The sequence below is a fragment of the Fulmarus glacialis genome, unplaced genomic scaffold (assembly GCF_000690835.1).
Source record: "Fulmarus glacialis isolate BGI_N327 unplaced genomic scaffold, ASM69083v1 scaffold861, whole genome shotgun sequence".
NCBI classification, from domain to species: Eukaryota; Metazoa; Chordata; class Aves; order Procellariiformes; family Procellariidae; genus Fulmarus; species Fulmarus glacialis.
In genome coordinates, this window is record NW_009192184.1 from 103,298 (window position 1) to 124,349 (window position 21,052).

At 36.5% G+C, this 21,052-nt stretch overlaps 1 protein-coding gene across 1 annotated transcript in view; it reads right to left on the minus strand.

Annotated features, from left to right (window-relative positions):
• The window catches only part of CDC42BPA (CDC42 binding protein kinase alpha (DMPK-like)), a 125,454-nt gene that overhangs the window by 50,053 nt on the left and 54,349 nt on the right, over positions 1 to 21,052 (minus strand). The window contains exons 11-16 of the mRNA XM_009586969.1: positions 17,140 to 17,273; positions 15,274 to 15,516; positions 14,911 to 15,021; positions 8,940 to 9,187; positions 3,742 to 3,847; positions 1,865 to 1,989 (exon numbers count right to left, since the gene is read on the minus strand). Of these exons, the coding sequence (XP_009585264.1) occupies positions 1,865 to 1,989; positions 3,742 to 3,847; positions 8,940 to 9,187; positions 14,911 to 15,021; positions 15,274 to 15,516; positions 17,140 to 17,273 (967 nt within the window). The remainder of the gene's footprint in view (positions 1 to 1,864; positions 1,990 to 3,741; positions 3,848 to 8,939; positions 9,188 to 14,910; positions 15,022 to 15,273; positions 15,517 to 17,139; positions 17,274 to 21,052) is intronic.

Sequence of the window (21,052 nt, forward strand, 5' to 3'; positions counted from 1 at the left end):
AAGTATGGAGGGAAAATTGAGATGTGTACAGTGATTAAAAACTGGAACCAAGCCAGATTTTTTTAATCTCCTTAATGTTTGCCCACAGTACTTCTGTTTTTTTTTTTCTTTTCACATAATTCTTTAATTTTTAGTTCCAAGCTTTTTAAAAGACACTATATTATCGTAAGGGATCAGTAAAATGGTATCTTTCATTCAGAAAGTTAGTCATGCATGTTCCTGATCTTTTTTCATTAAGTATCTTTAGAGATAACAAAAAACTCAATCCCAAACCTCTTTCACCCCCCAGTGACATCTCTAATACGTGCAAGATGCTTTATCATATACCTGAACCACACCAGTAGTACATCTTAAAATATTAAACACTCTCATAAATTGGAGAAGGGACATTCTTAATGGCTGTTGGTACATTTTTACATAGTGTTAAGTAAAACAATCCACAACTAATTCTGACCTGTCTTTTTCCAGAACTGCTAAGTTTTATGAGTGCTTTCACATGTAAATCTGAAAAACGGGGTTACCTTGGTGGATTAAGACAGATAAGCATTACCTTAAAACAATATGGAATGTGAAATAATAGACTTGTCTCCCTCGTTACCTTTTTCTGAATAAACATTTCTGATTGGCTAGAAATTATCTGTTCATTTAAACAACTTCTATGTTTGGGTTTTTTTTTTTTTTTATTTCTGTGACGCAGGCCATCTACACTCACAGTTATGAGAGACAAGATTTAAAAGGAACACGCACAAAGTGGACCCTTTAGATTTTTTAACCTCTGCTACAAATACAATGCCTTAAGACACTATGGACTTCATAACACAGATCGGCGTTACATAATTTTATGTAACAAACACTGTTTAAAACACTTCCAGAAACCCAGAGGACAGCCCTTCTTTTGTGTGACATATTCACATGGCTATATTCAAAAGCCAAACTTCTCTGTATTTGGACAACAAGATTATTCTGACATTACAACAATACCAAACTAGGTTTCATTAGAACAAATGTTTCCTATTTTTGCTTTGACACAACAAATTAGTTTTTTTCACTAAAATGAGATGGGAAAAATGGGGGGAAAAAAAAATAATCAAGTAGTAAACCAAAAAAAGATGAGTAGATGATGATGAAATCTTCCCAGAAGTGGATGATCTGTAAAAAAAAAGTCTGGATGCAAACTGTTTTTGTAGATGCTAAACACTGCAATGGACCATAGAAGGGGAGGGGAAAGAAGCAGGCATGGAGAGGAAAAATAAGATAAAATACCTAGATAAAACAATCTTTTTCTCTTAACAGTTTCAACTTGTTTTTTTTTTTCCCCCTTAATTTATTAGAACTGGACGGAAGACTTTAGAAACATAACATCATTATTTAGCAAAAGTATTATTAGAAACATCACTTGACTGGCTTTGTGGTAGTCTCAGATGCCCTCCTTGTAAAAAAATCACATAAAAGTTGCACTGTATTTGTTTCATTCTGCCACATGCCAAGCAGATGAAGGAAATTAATGCCGAGACACAAATACTCTCAGCCACTGCTTTTCCCAGGGTTGTTCCCTCTCGGAGGCGTGAGCTCAGCACATGACTCCTTCCAGCATTCTTCCAAAGCCACAAGCCACACCCGATGGCCATGATTCTTCTGCACTTAAAAAAGTTGTATTTGGTGAGACACTTTCGCTCTTAAGGAGGAACACAATTTTCTGGATTTGGATATTATTAAAATCTCAAGCAAAAATACAGCAGAATCCCAGACGGGTGTGAGATTTCACCTAAGCACTTGCAAGTGCCATGGGCAAAGGCAAAAACTCAGTAACAGCCCTACCACACACTGAGGGGATTCTGCAATGACATTAGAGCAGAGTATTCACCATTGGATGATCTCAGTAATTTGGGCTTCCCAGTGGGCCACGGACTCCTTTTTATCAGCGAGGTCCCTCATCTCTTCTTCCAGCTGCCGATTATTCATACTCAGCCTCTCAAACATGGTGGTGAGCTGAATGAGAATTTAAACAACTTGTTAAAGTTGCTGTGACTCCATCTCTGTGCAGACTCAAAGGCATGTGTTCCCCTCTCCCACATCGTGCATCTGCTTTAAAAATTGGTACTACCCTTCACAATAAACACCATGTAACAATAAAAGCCAGAATCTCTTCTCATGTATGACCTTAGCTGTACTGAAAAGCCTTTTTTAAGGACTAGAACTACATTTTTACTCTAAGAAATTAATTAGTTTTGTGACAACTAGTCTCCAAATACCTCTACAACTCTTAGAAGGTTTCTGCTTTGCACCATATAAGTGTGGAATGTTCTATATAGAAAAAACTACATTAAAAGAGCAAAGCAAGGGCACAAAAATTGTTGTAGCTTAGATAAAACTGCCAAACCTCTGTCTTGTTTAGTAACCATGGAGAATGAGAGGCTTAACAGATACAGGCATGAGTCAGTCCTGAGATTCTCCAGGTGTCTCACATTCCCCTGTTTTTCATTGTACGTACTTGCAGACAGGGAAATTGAAATTAAATGCACATCTGTAAGTACAGTGTGTTATACCTAGCAATTAACCTCACTCACATTCACATAGCTGTCATTCATACATGCACATTCTGCAAGACAAAAGCCACAGCTAAGCTGAATTGGTATTGGGAACTAAACCTTCATTACATTAAATAATTATTCAGAAAGACAAACTGTAATCAGAGATCGGATAGACTTTATAGGAAGGCCCGCTTAGGAGAATGAATCTCATGTGAAAGGCTTCTTTTAGTACTGAAATATATTAACAAATCAAAATGATGAAAAAAATATCAGTTTTAAATCTATTCTGCTTTTTACTCCTGAGTACTCCACTCCATATTTATCATTTAAATGGACTTATGATTTAAATATGCTTATTTATTAAATGTTATTTGACAAGGAAAAAACAAAGCTAACCAAATAATAAAAAAAAAAGAAACAAAAAAAGAGAAACCGAGCAGAAAAACTATCAAAGTGACTAGTCTCTTACTGTTCTTGGACTAAGCCTACATATAAGCATATATAGTATGCGTCTTACACTGGTATGAAAATATACTTTAATTTGAACACTGCCACGCAAACATGCTTACTTTGAAGAACACTGTACTTTCATCATATTTTTATAAAATTTAATGCATTACAAAAAGAATAGACAAGTTTAGCAAGACTTGGCTAATCCACAATGAACTTGAATAACCTGTCAAAATGAACAATAAAGAGATAATCTAAATGCGCGAAACATAATTATTCCTTGCTCAACACACTTCAATTAATATGTCTTATCATTTGTATTTTTTTAATATCTCAAAGTAACATTTAATCTCAATGGGTGGGAGGGGCCCTGCTGTTTGACAGTAGTTGACGTGCAAATATACTCTAAGTAATCACATCATTAAATATGTACTTTTATATTTGGGTCATACAATGAAATAATCTTTTTTTTTTGGGCTTAAGATATTGTCTAAAATTAATCTTACCAAACTGTAAGACCATCTAACTCAATTCCTACACAGAAATACACATACATGCATATATACATACGTGCACAAATTCTCAAGTTCAGATACATGCAGATACTCTCTATTCAAATGAAATATTAATCATGACTTTTTTTAATATTAATTTCTGCTATCAATTAAGAGTTAACAATAACCAATACAGCTCTATAATGTCCAATTTGTACATAGTATACAATAGTTGTAAACTCAGGACTCAATTAATCGGCACTTACCTTATCAAGTTCATTTGAAAGTTTTTTGTTTTCCTCTGTTAGCAGAATCTTTTCTCGTTCATACTTCTGTTTGAACTCTGTTTCAAATTCCTCTCTTTCACTTTGGCTAAGAAATAAAATGAAGTAGAATCAGAAAGTTTCCTACTCTAAAAATCAGCGCGCTCTTCACTTAAATGCATAAAGATCAATGGACATACTAGCTGAAAGGAAAGTACGGCATTGGTAACATCACAGCCTACTAAAACTAAGCAAGTAATGTATTATACTACCATCTTAGGACTACAAGACAGTCTGTTGAATTTTATCATTGGACAATGATCTTTCCTTCAGTACGGAATTAACAGAGCTCCACTGAGCTAACATTTATCAATCCATTTATACATATTTTATTCTTTAGATGAATCCTCCAAACATTGAACAGCTGTAATTCTGCAGACTGAAGCGTGTGTCAATATTCTAAGACACTCGGGGTAAATTCTCAGCTCACAGAAACATTATTTTAACTTAGACTTTTCTATAATTCCAAGTTTCATACAGAATGATAGGCAAAAATGACCACATATGAAACCAGAACATAAAGAAGCTAAATTAGAGCACTTAGGCCTGGGTCTCTTATGAGAAAAGCTTATACGGGCTAGTCTTTGGACAATTTAGAACAGCCAGAGGACACATTCGAACTGTTAATTCAGGTACTGTATACTTACTATCAGCAAAAAGTGGATGGATAACCTATACACTCCTAGATTCTAGAGGAGGTTTGGACCATTTTTTCTGAGAAAGAGTTTCAAAGTAGCTGTCTCCCCCAACCCTTCCCTTCTACTGCGGATGTCATTCAGTAGAGGAGAACCTCTGGTTGATTTTGCTTAACATCAACTTTGATCTTGCACAACGAATATGAGAACCTGAAAATAAATGAAGCTGCAGGTCCTCTGTTTGCCAAAAAACATTGTAACTTCCTTGAAGTGGTGTACAGCAATGTTTTAGATGTGTAACGCCCACCTCGCATCCACTCTTTTGAGACTCACTACATTTGCATCTTGTATTCACCATTTCACCAATTATTCAGGTAACTGGCACAAGGTTCATCAGTAGGTTGATGGAACTATACTATAAATGCCACAGATACAGTAAATATCCATTCAGCAAATACCACTGTCCAGCCTTAAAAGGTTTGAAAACGTACCCAGTACAGAAGGTTAACTCTGTAAAAATAAAATCCAGGGGAAACATTGTCCTGAGCATTGCAATTTTTCTTCTGGATACCAATCATAATTTTACATTGTGCAACAGAGAAATTACATCCTCGCCTCTTTTTCTGAGATGCAGAAATACAACTCCTCTGCCAAATTGAGAGAACACCCTTAAAAGATGAGAAGTGTCAGTGAACCCAGTTAAGAGTAATGCTGGTTTGAATTTCCTATTCCTAATTTGAAATTCATTTAGTGCTTCAACCACTCTTTGAAATCTAGTACAGCATGTTAAACTCATGGTGAAATTCTATGTTGCTAGGCATCCTTTGAAACATAACACTACATCCTAGTAAAGTAACATACTATCTTTACTGTTTAAAAGCCAAGTTCGAAATTCACCACCACTCTTTTTCTGTATCAACAGATTCCATGCATATGATGAGCAGTCTAGGGAAAAGGCAGGAAGAGATTAAAGCATTGGCTGTGAGGGGAATTAATAACAGGTCCTGCTTCTGTTTGCAAGGCATAGATTCAAAGCTAATTTCTCAGACAGTAGACCAAACTAATTTTTAATTAATTTATTTCTTTTATTTAGCTTTTATGGTTTTGTTTAGGGGTTTTTATTCTATATTTGTCTAAAATTTGTCCTTTTAAGGCCTTAAGGCTCAAAGCAGCCATAAATGGTGGTGGATTAAGGAAGCTTTGGGCTGGTAAAAGAGCCCAACATATTTGTAGTTTTCTGTATTTTACTTTCTTAATTCAACTGGTGATTGTCACTAACCCAGTAAGTCAGACTGCTATAGTATAATACAGAAACAAAGAAGATAAATTTTAAACACAGAAGAATGAGGGTATAATCTATCATACCCAAATATCAACTCAGCAAACCACAGAACTGTGACAGATTCCATAAGCATACCTTGGACAGCCAGGAAGATCAAAATAACACATTTGCTTTGAAGCCTGGCATCCTCCTCTCTCATCAAGCTTTTTCTCTCATCTAAAATTTAGCTATGTATCTGCTCTTCAAGTTTAAGAAATCACACACGATCCAGCTTTCTTTTTATCAGTAAAATAACTGTAGCAAACCACATGCAAGCAATGTGAAATACAGCTTTATGGTATCACTTTGTCACTCCAGCTCTTTATTGCGGCTGTACAAAGTGGAGAAATATTTTATCTTACTGCTTTGAAACCAAGAAAAGTAGACCTGAAACAAACACCAGCTCCCAGGCTTCTTCATATCACACAATTTAAAAACAGCAAACACTGTTTTATAAAGCGCTCTGCTTTATAAATCTGTCATTAAATGACAGGCTTAAAAGAAACTTCTACAAACATGATTTATTTTACAGAGTTTCTTTTCTTGGACCTTCTTCTGAAATATTTCATAATGACAATTCTAAGAAATGGAATATCATGCTACACAGATCACTGGCCTGATACTGTGTTCCTACGTTCCCAATTTTAATAGCATGCAGTTTATCAGACTTCAGCAAAGGTCAATTGTTTTGTACAGAAGGGTAGTTTCTCTCCCTTGAAGACTTATGCTGTTGAAATAGCAAAAGTAAGAAAGCTTAAATTTGAAGGAAACAAAGAAAAAAATACCTATTTTAAAAAATGAAACAGAAACCCCCAGCATGTAAGTTACATAAAAAAGTACACACAGATTTTGACCAAGCTCTTATTCACTCTATACTATAGCCCTTATGAAGTAATGCAACCGCATCCTCCTATCAAAGCCTTTTTTTTTTAAATATGCACTAAAGATTATTTTTAGACTACTAAAATTTTCTTCCCAAACTGAATACGCACACTTCAACCCCACGCCCACCCCAAGTCTATTGTTAAAATAATTCCATTTATTTCAGCATAAAGCCTCCAGGTGCTTCCTTTTCAACACTTACATTGAACACCTCTGTACTGGCAGACTCACAAAAAGTTTTGCATGTCTGATTACAAAAGCTAAAAACAGTATGTGTAAGCAGAAACAAAAAAAAAAAATCCATGTTCTCTTAAGAAAAACTACCAAATACTGAGAATCGAGCAGCAACAGCAATTCTTCCATTCCTAACATTTAAGCTTCCTTTTTAAATCCCTCAACTACTACAGAAGTCAACCTGTAGCACACCTTGAACAGTGGACATTCTGCATTTCTGTGGAGTCCTAATAGTTGCCTGAGATTCTGCAGATCTGTTTAACAAAACCCAGTTAAGATCAGGTCTCCATTAATCACTCATCATGTGGTTGGACACCTGATTTCGCATGATGCTGAAGCCCTTCCCATTAACAGACAGATGTTGGATTCTGGTTATGTGACACACTTCTGTTCATGCTTTAAAATGTTCTCTTACACCAACACTTGAAACGTATACAGGTTACGTCAGCACTCATTTTAGATTTGCATCCAGTTCTTTTTTTATTTCGAGGGAGAAACTAGATTGAAAGAAGGTTTATGAACTAGCTAGCATGAAGCAGATCAGCATTATTAGGCCATTTGTTATTTCACTAGATGGACATCTAGTTAGAACTTTTGCAGCTGTACATCATTAGAATGGTTCTGATAAAATTCCAAGGAGTTTTTGGTCTGGTCAGTGTTTGGATGCAAGATCTTTAGCAAAAGTTTAGCCTGCAGAAAGAGGTATTAATGATTCTTCATTGAATATTCCTCCTTCTGAGACACTAATGGACTGACATGGAATTAAAGGAGTATCATACTATCACCTTTATATATTACAAGACAGCATAGCCTTTTGTGCATTTATAACTCATAGGTCAGCAAGACCATTAAGTTGTGGTACAATGAAAACACACTGTTGATGCAAGTTTTACCTCTCAACCTAGAACAAAGCAGCAAACTACTGTGTTAATATGTCCAGCCTGTGAATAGCTATATTCTAGGAAGAAACAGTTCACCCACTGCATTCTAGGCTGTATGATCTACTTCCTCTGCTGGAAACAATTTACCAGAGAAGCAGTGTTTCCAGCTCTATTCGCATAAGCTTTTCTGAAAAATTCTTTATTTTATTTACTACTTTCATTTAAGGACTCACTACAGTTTGGCTAAGCTTTCAGCAAACTAATATGCCATCTTCCTACAGCAGCAAAAAGAAGCATCTATGTTAGTGTCTATAAAACATTCTGAATTTGAAAATGAATGAAATGAACACATTCAATTTATGACTATTTCCATTACTACACTATCCAACAGAAAAACTTGTTTTTATTGATGAATGCCTCAAGGAACATTCTCAAGGCCAGTTATAAGCTCCACCATGTGGGAGAGAAAAAAGCAGGTCAGCAGCAAAAAGAAGCATCTATGTTAGTGTCTATAAAACATTCTGAATTTGAAAATGAATGAAATGAACACATTCAATTTATGACTATTTCCATTACTACACTATCCAACAGAAAAACTTGTTTTTATTGATGAATGCCTCAAGGAACATTCTCAAGGCCAGTTATAAGCTCCACCATGTGGGAGAGAAAAAAGCAGGTCTCTGACAAATCACTATGCAGAAGAGATAAAGCAGCTTATGCCTACAGTAGTCTGATGACTGATGTTAACACTGGACGGAACCCAACGTGGATTAGCCTTAGTCCGCATTAAGTGACTGTTCCTGTGCTGGCAGAAATGTAAGCAACAGTTGATCTCTAACACATTCGTTTTGCATCAACAGATGAAAATACCAAACAGAAAAAAAATGTCAAAAAACCTATTTTAAACTGCAACTTAAGCTTCAGGGGTTGACTTACCCCGAGCTGCAAGTCTGCAACTCAAGTTACATACCTTGAAATGGTCAGCCAGTGCAAGAATTTTGGTGCAAAATTAACTGTTTCAGTTCAGGGTTGTGGATTTTAAAGGTGGCTATTTTCAACCCTGGCATTAGCTTAGCCAAAATGCACCTGTCTGCACTACAGTTAAGAAAGCGATATTGTGTTTGGAAACATACCAGGAGACTTCAAAAGGTATTTTGAGCTTAAAGGTAAATTCCATACAATACTCACTTTTCTCTTCTGGTTTTCTCTAACTTGTCTTTCAAAATCATGATCTCCTTCTTGAGGGCAAGCTGCTGGCTCTCTGCATCCCGTAGTTCTTTCTTCAGACTTTTTATTTCATTAGCATGCATTATTTCACGTTTAGATAGTTCCTCTTCATAGAAAACACTCTTCTTTTCCAGGTCTGCCTTTAATTTAGTGATCTCTTGCTGGTGTTCTATACTGCTTACCCCAGGTGAGCGACCAACCTGTTTTTGCTAAAATAAACAGCCCCAAGTTAGCGCTCAAGAATGCTGAAAATTATGCTTAATAACAACTCAATATTCGTAAGTCTATGTTTAGAAAATATCCCATTACAGACTTGAGTTAAACACATCTATCTCAACTTTTTTGAAAATTTGTTAGAGCATAAATCTGAACTATACTCTTTATCGTTCTGTGATTTAAATGCAGTAATAGTTTTCAGGCCATTGAAAATTTGATCATCACTCTAAACATCTCTGGCCACATTCTGACGCCCCTTACATGCAGTCAGAAAGCGACCACAGAATTAGAAGATTTTTATGCTCCCACTCACATGGTTGACAGCAACAAGTTCAAGTGACTTTCAGGAATGGAGAATAAGGACTATGATATACAGTCAATATATTTTAAAGCACAAATAATTTGTGGAAAGCTATACTAAGACAAGCAGAGGCTTAACTGAAGGCTAAAATCTAGCTACAGAAACACTATATGGATTGCATCAATCAGGAGGGAAACCTGAGCTATTTTACTCAAACAGACCATTTACATCATAGTGGATTAATAGGAAAAACAAGCTTTAAACAATAAGAGTAATTACTTCATTTTTCGCAGCTGCATAGCTCTCTTAGTGAGGTCTTCTGGCATTTCAATAGTCTTTACACATTGCTTCAGGATACATACACATTTGCACCAAATGCTGCACTCACTAAACTCAATGTCCTGCCATAACATAGAGGAGTCAAGATCAGGTTCAAAATGAGATAGTGGCATGACATGCACTGAAATCCAAGTATGGAAATACCTTTAAATGTAAACACATGTATAACTTGCTTTGGAATTTTTTCTATTTTTTTAAATATGTAATTAAAGGTAGTCTAAGGAAAGGTAATTACTTAGTAAAAACACTGTGTTTTGAGAAAGTGCAGGTACCTGGAAAACCTACTTCCTTACGGTGACTGTCTCACACTTTCAGGAGGATTGAAGATATTTTGTTAATTATACCTCCATTCTTACCACGAGATATTAAAATCCTCTCAGTTACCCTTAATTAAACATGGCTTTGGGTAATTTTCTTTTGCTGATGTATGAATAGACTTTAAGAGCTAAATGTCATGGCAGAACATTCAGATGAGCTGAATTTCTACCACGACGAATTCTATGAGAAAGCTGGGCCTTGCTGTTAGTGTCAGCAGAACACTGCAAAACCCCATAAATGCATAAGCCAGATACGTGCTGCTACCGCATTGTTTTCTCTAACTCATCAAAACAACCATCTGTTTTGATCTAAGAGTAAAATCCTGCCTTTAGAATGCAGAATGGTAAATTGGAGAAAGAAGATGCCATCCTAACAGGAGACAGTTTGGAGGAAAAAAGATTAAAAAAGAAAAAAAAGAAAGGAAGTACAGGAATTTTCGTTCATGCACAGGCACTTAACTACTGAACTTGTTTATTACTGCCCAACATGCCGAATTGCCTACACATATAGGGCAAGGGAGTACATAAAAAACTTAGGCTCTGCAACATTAGCTATCAGGTACGTAAGATGTTTTAATGGTATTTTGTATTTTTTTCCACAATGAAAAGATACTATTAAGACCATAAGACAGATGGTGCAGTAAAAGAGAGAGCTGGATGCTACTGTACAGTGGCTTACAGAACTAGAGTAATATAGTAGACAGAGAATATATTTTGAATTGATGTAAGCACAAATTCCAAATAGATGTTTTCATACATGCCTGTTTCAAATGGACAAATGGTGCAACTGAGACATAATGCATCTCCTGGCACATAGATAGTTAGATGCCATAACTCTGCGTTGGAAGTCTTCCCTCTCTCTCCCTCTCATGCACGCACACAGACACACACAAAAACCCAAACAAAAATACTTCCACACAGCAGCTCTTTCATTAGGCAGTTATGAAGCTGACTAGTCCAAACTGACAGCAGTGTTGTAAATATTACTATATATGTATTGACATGTATATCACGTACTATGGTTACCACAATTGCAACATTAACAGACATCAAGTTTTGCACTTGAAGAATAAAGAATAACCACCATTAAATATTGCAATAATAGAGCAGGTGGCATGGGAAAACTTACTATTTAAGTAACGTAATCCTAAATGAACGTACCATTAAAAATCTTGGAAGGCTTCTGGCTTGTCTTTAATGAGATTAGCCTTTTGTTACAAGTGCTATTTTGTATTGCTTCAAGGCTTGTATCTTGCCCTTTGCAGATGGTAATAATAATTTAGCTTGGTTAAGAATATGAAGAATCTTACTTCAGATTGTGATGCTAATAGCCCCAAGTTTTAGGGTATAAATATTTGCCAAATGCAACATATTAAGAAAGATGCAATCTTCCTTATTACAATCCTATTAATTACCACTTATGTGGATTACTATATTATTCCTCTCAATTTAATAATTTGCTGTTGCTCAGGTAGGAAGGAAAGAGATGAGAATTTAATTTTCAATATGCTACCTAAATATTTAACATGCAGAACTTAGTCTAAATTTGTTTGAAATTAACTTACAAAAGAATAAACAAACAAACAAAAAAAATCAGCTGTACAAATTAGCACAGAACATTGCCTAGTTGGCACAAAACATTGCCTAGTTGGCCCACCTAATTCAATCCAGAAACAGAATTTTGGCTGTCTGAATACACACCTAAGGCTTTATAACTAAGTTTACTGAAGTAAACAGCAAGTGTAAGATCTTCTAGCACAGCTATGAAATGCCTGAAAAACTAACAATAAATACATCTGTCTACTGGTGAAGAATGGAAAGAGATTTGTAGGTATTATAATACTGCTCTGATGAAAATGAAAGCCCTCCACTTCCGTTGTTACACACAGCTCTATTTTTCAATGTTAATGGAAGCTTGATTAGAATCAAATTCATTGCAAATGGTAACTGGTTTCTTTTGGTACCTTCGTCCAACATGTGGTCCAAGTCATTAACTTCTTCACTTACTCATACTGTGTGCTTTCACTACTCTTACCATTCCAGTACTGCATTCAGCTTCACTGTGAAGAACAATGTTGAGAGATGCCTTACTGGGTCAGACCCGTATCTTCCCTAAAGCAGTGGCTATGTGGGGACAGCACCCAGGCCTGCCTTTTTTATGAGTCCATTCCCCTTGGAATACAACTGTTGGACTAAAGGTATTAGAGGGTACCTCTCTGCATAGTCAGGGGACCTGGTGTTCCTCAAATTTGTCTAATTTCTTTATGAACCTGCTGATACTGTCACAACCACAAACTACTGTGGCAATAAGTTCCAGGAGCTCACTCCCCATTCTGTGAAGAAGTACTATATTAAATGCACGTCCTGTTTGCTTCATCAGTGCCCCTCCGTTGTAGTACTGTAGGGTTTGGTAAACAGCCATTTCCATTCACCTTATCCACTACCTTTGTGATTTTGTAAACCTTAAACAATTTCCCCTCAGCTTCTTCCTGCCCAAATTTAAGAGTGACATCCAAATAGATGTTTTCATACATGACTGTTTCAAGTGAGACATAAGGCATCTCCTGGCACATAGTTATATGCTGCTTAATGCACCCCAGGATGCGGTTTGCCCTCTTGGCTGCCAGGGCACGTTGCTGACTCATATTGAGCCTCCTTTTTTTGAAAATCCAAATATATGACATCCACTGGATCTCCTTTATCCACACACTTACTGACAACTTCGCAGAACCCCAGCAGATGAGTGTTGCAGGACTTGGCTGGACAGAAGGCACACTGCCTCCTTCCCAACAGGCTCTGCCTCATCCATGAGCTCACTGACCTTATTCTTTACTGCAGCCTCTACCCCTTTCCTAAGGAAGTCACACCCACTCCTCTTCAGTTCCCTGGATCTTCTGGATGGCACCGCATCTGTAGTGAGACGGTGCACATCTGGGCCAGCAGTTCTCTTACTTCTCACCTGAGTTCCTTCAGAACCTCCTTGGCAAGGCCACCGCTCGGGGTGACTTCACATCTGACTCACCTGCCAGCTGTAACGCTTCCTGCACATCATCCTCAGACTGATCCAGCTTATCTGACCAACCTGCTGCAAAGAATGCACTCTGTCTGGCAATCTCCCCTGCTTCAGCAGTAAAGTCTGGCACACCAAAAACTCGTTGAGCATTTCTGCCACAGCCCTATCAACTCAGAGATTACCTTTTTCATCCCTGCCAACAAGCAGCCCCAGGAGTTTCCTAAGGTGGCTTTCTGCTTTTGATTTAAAGAATTTCCCACAATCACTCTGAGCATCCTTTGCAAAGTGGTCTCTAAATTTTCTTTATTTAGCCCTCAACATCCTGTTTACACATACAAATAACCAGTCATTTATGGACTTTTCTGTTCTCCTCATTTGGAGAAACTTTCCTTCTGTCCTTTCCTTAAATATTGACTCTTTCTCTATGATAGCCTCCTGAACTTAACTGAGGAGCCATGCAGAGCTTTTACTGAATGGATAATGCAGTATCACAACAACCGCACGTGACACAAAGTGCGCTTACTGTACTGTGAAATATTACTAAGAAAGCTAGAAGTCCCCTTTCCTCTTCGGATAAACTTGCCCTGTTGTTATAAATCAGCATATTGTTTATTCTCAATAGATCTCCAATAAATTCCTCTTGCCTCTTAAACTGTCAAACAAACTCTTTGCTGATGATTTGAAGATTCATGAAAGCAGAAGAAACACATCTTAATTTTCAGATAACAATCTGAATTCACAGCAGCAGAAGCTTTATAAATCCAAATTTCATATTGAATGGATTTCCTTATTTTCATTTAACAAAGCAAGGCAAAATAGAAGAATGTTTGCAAAAAAACCCCAAATTTTCTGTGCAGTGACTCAATATTGACAAATATTCAATTTGTCAGAATTCTAATTAAACCCTCCCGTTATTCATGTAAATTAAGACCAGAATAGGCCTAATCTGACATTTTGCACAAAAAGTTTAGAATTATCCTACTGGACAAAACATTGGGAACAGGATTTTGCTGTAAATGAACAGCAATCCTCATGTGGAAATGAAAAAACTTTCTCATTCAATTTTTGAGAAAGTCTAATTTCTTCAGAGCACTGTATAAAATGCTAAATCATAAGAAAGAAGTAACAGTTAACATTCTTGGCTTACTTAAATTTCTGCTCCTAAAAACACATACATGTGTGAGCAATCTCATTGATATAAACAAAACTCTTCATGCTCAATGCTGCTCTTGTGCAAAAATATCTCAATTTCTGGCTGAGAGGCAGAATACACTAAAATTTTTCCTTAACAGTTACATCGGTTGACGTCTATTCTGGAGGAAACCATCTTTCTTTTAACTTACATGCTGAGGAATAACACAGTACACAAAACACCTACACAGTAACCTGTACTGGCTGCAGGTTTATCTTCAAATACTCAACCACCCTACACTAAAAAAAAAAAAACAACCCGAAACGTTTTTAACAGGTAAAGTTAAACAAAGTAACAATGGAAGCAATTTGGTAAGAAATCATCGAGTATTAAGAAATACTTCAGTGAGCAGTGAACACACTGGCCTGAAAAGTGCATTAGGCAAATGTTCATTTTTCTGGACAATAATGCAATGCATGCTTGCATTAATATTCAGCATCAACTGAAGTGATAAACTGACAATACCCTTTTGTCCTACATCTGAAAGCAATCAAACAGATCCAAGTTGTAGTTGAGTAGTAAGTTTGCAGGTGTTAATATCAAAACAGACTAACCTTTAGCCCTTCTACTTCGCTTTCCAACTGTTTAGAGTACTGTTCACTCCTCTCTCGCAATTTCCTGTCTTTGGATGCCTCAGCAGCTGCGGCTTCAGCTTGGACTTCCAGCTACAAAAGTACATACGTTTTTAATAGTAGGATTCTTATGCTTTTTTTCAAAATCTATTGACGGTTTTCAATGTAAGAGATAAATCTTCAGCACTAAACTGGATACTTCAAATTCTTAGAAAACAAAATCAGTACTGTTTGAAACAACAATCAAAGAGTTAAAGATTTACAGATAACAAAAAAATTACTTTGTCAGAAAACCTTACATGTAACTACTATTTCATAGATTCTAAACAGTCTCTCACCACTTACTTCTTTTTTAAGTCTCTCTGTTCTGCGTAACTCTTGCCTTAAACTTTCTACTTTTTGCATCACCACTTCCATTTCTTCCTCCTTATCTCGGAGCTGGCGGGCAAGCTTTTGTTTTTGAGAGTGCAAGTCTGTCAGCCGCTCGTTCATCTCTGAGAACTCCTGCATTGCCAATTTCCGCTGGCTGTGTGCATCTTTCAGCTCTTTGGCTTGGGATTTTAATCTGTCACTAGACTCTGCCAGTTCCTACAGTTTAAAAAAAGAATTAAGTAATAAACCTAGAAAGCTGCAAGGCCAATTCTGTCTTTGGATGCGCATCTAACACCTTCTCCAGAGTGAATAGAAACTACATATTCATTTCTTTTCATGAATTCATCTACGATACAGATTGTATGCCTCTATAAATAAGGAAAGAGGCCAGGTTTTACACTACTAAAGTTAGTAAAACTGCATAAATTTACTCCATTATTATAGGTTCAACACAAAGGCTTTCAAGCACTTGCATTAAAATATAAAAATACCTTGCTTTCTTAATTAAAAATGTCATTAGCATAGTTTTTCAAGACCTACTTAAATGAATAAAAAGAATAGTATTTATCTCAACTGCTAAACGATTAAAAAAAGGTTTTGCATTAATTGAATGGAAAACTCTGCTCTATGAAAATTTCTACTTCAGCAGCTTTTGAAAACTGACCTGAAATGGCAAGTATGATTTCCATACACTGTACCATAATATCAAATATTGCAGAAAGTTTCAGGTAACCAAACACTGTAGTGATTATCAGCAATATATGATAATTATTCTTTTAAAAGAACCCACATGAAATAACACTGCTAGTGCTGTGATAACTCTACAGCACAATACCTTCACAAAGCTTGCTGTGTCCTACATCTGTGCTACTACACTACGATTATGGGACCACAACAGTTTAAATGGTTTAATGATGTTCTGCCAAACCGGAGCAGAACAAAGAAGCAAGGAAAACCGAGTTTGAGGTTGAAAAGAAGAGCGGCAGGAAGAATTCGTATTTGGCACTGTTGACATCTATACAGACTTAAAAGCATTTTCTAAGGTTGTTAAAAAGAGGTCCTAATCACTACAAGTTGTTTTAGAAGACAGATGGTCTTTCTGGGACAAACTGGCAGCTTTCAAGGTTTAAAGAGCCTTAAGGGTTAAAAGAAACAGTGTTAAATACAGCTGGCTCATTGAGTGTAGAGTCTAAAATACTGGGCCAATATAATCATGATGAGAAACAGTATTTCACACCTGATTACATTTTCAAGTTGATTTAACCATGAATACAAAAAGGAGCCATGAAAGACAGTATGTTATAAATAAGAAAACAAGGAATCGGGGAGACAGAGAAGATGATGTAAACCCCAGTATTCTTTAACTGTAGTTATTTCAAATTACTTTTCAATCTTCGTATTTGGGCAATTTTTCACATCTCTCTTCTGGAAACACTTCTGTGACACAGCCCTAATATCGTATTCTTAACATTTTTTTCCTGCTACAGTCTCCCCAATACTTCAGATTAAATTAGTTGTCTGCAATAGTTCTTCTCTACTCTGTCTTCTCACCACTATCGTTATGACCTTAATCTGAAGCTATAAAACCTTCTTTGGATCAATTTGGATCATGGAGTTGTTCACTACCTAGAAGCAGTCACCTAGGACCACCCAGCAGTCATACATACAATGCATTAAATAATGTCCTTGTCTTCAAAAAAGGGGCAGAAAGCAAAGTAGGTCACGCTACACATTTGTTGTTTCCTCATTAGTTTTACACTTGAAAGTTATTTCAAGCAAAATGAACAAAAATAAAATAGTCTTTAGGGTTTAGAAGAGTTGCTGACAAAATGCTTTTACCTTATTAAGATCTTCCCTCTCTTGCTTCAGCGTTCTGACCTGTTTCTCGAAAGCCTTTATTTGTCTGGAAGCATCATCCAACTCCCGCCTTGCAGTGCTGGCCTCCTCAAGTTGCTGTTCTAGCTGACCAGAATCTAGAAAAAGCAGGAGACTTCTGAATATGTTAAGGAAAAAGTCATTATTCTAGAATAGCATAATCTAGCTGCTTGAGGCCCCTTCGCTATTTCTTCTGGTTTCCGTTTAATCACAAAATAATGCCATTTTTATCGGTTTAGAAGAGAGAGTAGGTTGTTTCAACTGCCATTATCTGCTTTTAACACAACAGAATAAAAGGTCGCAGCTTGCTGCAAAACAACACAGAAAATGATAACAACTTGTCTTTTCACATTATAATAATCATGCACTATACATAATTCTGTAATGTATGCTCTAACATGACCTATACATTTGACTTTTATGCACTGTGATGTAATATATAATGCATCTTTTATTATACTGTAACTATAAACAGTCTCCCTCCTCCCCCCAAATTCCCCTAGAAAGAAACAGTAAAAGTAACGGGTCACTCAAGAGCTGGCAACTGTTCTCCTGTTGATACACTTAAAATTAACTTCAGATGATTTTACTTATTTCTAGTGTGAAAACCACTTGTGTTTATGTGATCTGCTTTATTACTACTATAAATACAGGAAAACTGTTACAGCCAGTTTCTTACCGTCAGTTACACAATGAAAGTACATTTCTAAGCCACAGCTAAACAATGTCATATCAATACGCTCAAGTGCTACAACACGAAAAGTTGAAATCCATAAAATATGACAACCGAAAATTTCTAGCTAGTGGGTGTTTTTTTTTCCCCTCCTAGACCTTCACTGAAAAACACAAATTTAAAGCAAGATATATATATATGAAGGTAGGTTAATTCCAGGTTCTATGAAATCACTAGACATTTTGCCTTTGATTTCAGCTGTGGCAGGTCTTCAGACCATATGTATTTACCCACAGAACAGGAACCCATCTATACTCTTAATAAGAGCCTTTTACTACATTTTCATAAATGCAACCCTAAGAAACTGGCTCTTGGAGAAATCAAACATAAAACCACATACATTTCTAAGAGCTGTAATTTTTGAAACACAAGAATTTTATAAGCAAATGATACCATTAGCTTATACCCAGACAAATAGTCACTATTGTTTTAATTCATTGACTCTTGTTTAAAAATTTAAAAGAATGCATTTAAATAAGAGGTGTAGCTCAAAGCCAGAAATTATTAACTGCCTCTCTTATGTAGTCTACTCTGAAGTCACCAGCAAAAAGAAAGTTTATATATCGCTCTGCTGAGCCAAGATAAATCTCTCTTCCGTGCATGAACTACTTTGTTCCACAGCTCTGTTTTCTTCTTCCATCGCTGCCCTTTACATATTTGGCAATATGAAAGATTCCTCAAAGTTTTCTCCTATGTAACTTAGCGAACAAAAATTATAACTTTGACCTCAAAAATTGAAACCATATGCTAGCTTGTCATTTCTTGGAAAACTAGATAGACAAGAAAAATGTATTTTTCTAAGGTCCCCTCTGGTGACACTCCTGAATTTGACACAATTTCATGTTAATTTTTTATTACCTTTTTAAGCAGGTGTTTACTCTTACAGCTCCAGAAGAGGCAGTAAAACAGGTTAAAGAATATAACCGAAAGCTAGTTGTGACATATGTGTAGTCAATGGTAATTTTCCATCTAATCACCCTCGTGGTTGATAACATTTTAGCTAATATATGCACTCACTCACTATAGGATGTTATTACGTTATGCTTAATTGCCCAAGAGATGAACCCAAAGCATAAAATTCAGCTCTGCACCTGAACTGAACCTTCTTTAAAGTTCATCAGATCTACATTTGGAAATTTAGACATTTTAAAGGCCACCCAGAAAACTTGGAACCAGCTCCCCTAAATTTGGAAGCATTCAGACATGCCCATCATTTGGTTTGTGCCTGTGTTCTGTCATCAATTTAGTTTTAAAATCTATTTCACAAAAAAACCCCATAAAATCAAGCAAAATACAACATTCTCTTTTCCCAATTTTATCAAATTAGCATGTATTAGTTACAACTCAAGGCACAAATAAGTGCCTTCTAATTAATGGCTGTATTGACCAGACCAGACAAGGCATTAAAGTATATACTGGGAAAGTTATGTGGTGATTGGGGATGGATTAGAGAGCTCTACATCTTCCTCATTTGATCACATGATCACTTCTAACCCAAAAAACAAAAGCATGTACTGTATCTAGGAATAAATATACAAATATATATGTAGCATGAAGGAGAAAATTCTTAATGGATAATTAAGTGAAAACCTTCTCAATATTAACCGACTTCTTTTAAATGTGAAAAAGGGATATCAGTTGTGTTGGGGAATGCTCCCACACCTTTCCCCCCCCCATTACCAAAGGAAGAGAGTAATACCTTCAGCAATGAACTAAAACCTAAGTTGTAGCTCAATAGTCAAAATAAAATATAATTTAAAGCTGATCCTGACGCTTTTCTATGAAGGGCTGGTCCCATCCAAAAGCTGTTCTTGTAGATGTTGCTTTTCAGTGGTCCCAAAGAGCCAAAAACAGAGCTGAGGATTGCTGCAGAACAGAGGTTTCTGATCGTGTTGTCTTCTTCCTCATTACAGCAGCAAGTGGAGGAACATTTGGCTGGAGAGAAACTTCACAAAAACCTTTGTCCTGACACAGCGCCAACATGGCATCACTCAAACCAGAGTGATCCTCCCTGAGCTAGTTAAGCCATGTTCACATCCAAAAATAATGCTTATGGTACAACACAAAACTGCTGCATCATACCAGAGCAGCTGTCCAACTGTATATCTGTAACAGACTTTTTTCAGACTACACAATTTTAACAGCATATAATTTATGTGCTGCAGTTCTGCAGTTCATACATAGCGTGCTCCTGCCCCATAACGTAGCAGCAGAGTCTGAACACACTGTCTGGAAGTTAAGTTCAAGTTATTCTTTCTGTGGGTGTCGCTGCTGGCATTCCAACACTTTCAGGAATGAAGTCTTTTCACAAATACAAACCAGAACAAATCTTTTTTGTAGTTTCCTCCAACCTTTCTCGCTGGGTTTTTTCCCTTGCCACAGGTAAGATATGGACATATAACAGAGATCCATCTACCACTACTGGTGTCTGATTTTTCTCACATATAAAATGCAGATATTTTCCTAAATAGATTGACAAAAGGAATCAGATTTGTCCTCGTCTTTTCACAAATACAAACCAGAACAAATCTTTTTTGTAGTTTCCTCCAACCTTTCTCGCTGGGTTTTTTCCCTTGCCACAGGTAAGATATGGACATATAACAGAGATCCATCTACCACTACTGGTGTCTGATTTTTCTCACATATAAAATGCAGATATTTTCCTAAATAGATTGACAAAAGGAATCAGATTTGTCCTCCCTGTTTCTATGGTTCTACTCCTGATACCTAAAAGTCTCTATCAATCTTATTAATTTTCCTATATAAAAACCACCTTGCTGTACTTCCTTTCTTTCTCTCTGAAGATGTCTCTGTTCTCAAGATCCTATTTTGAAGAAACCGCTATGGAGCAAGATAGGAGAAGTCCTATGCTATGAAACACTACAAGAGAAAATTCCCTTTGACTTAATTCAGAGCATCAAATCCAGAATACTGAATATTAGTATTAGCAGCTAGCCTTTAAAGGAGGCTGAAAAGATATTAGCTAAACAGACAGCAAATTGGTACGCTAACAGCTATATACAACATGGTGGTGCAATAGAAGCTCTCCCTCTGGAAGTTCTTAAAACATGAATTGCCAGAATCTGGGAGAGTAAGGCTGGAAAGAGATGGATTTGGATATATCGAATTTCTTTGAATCTTTCC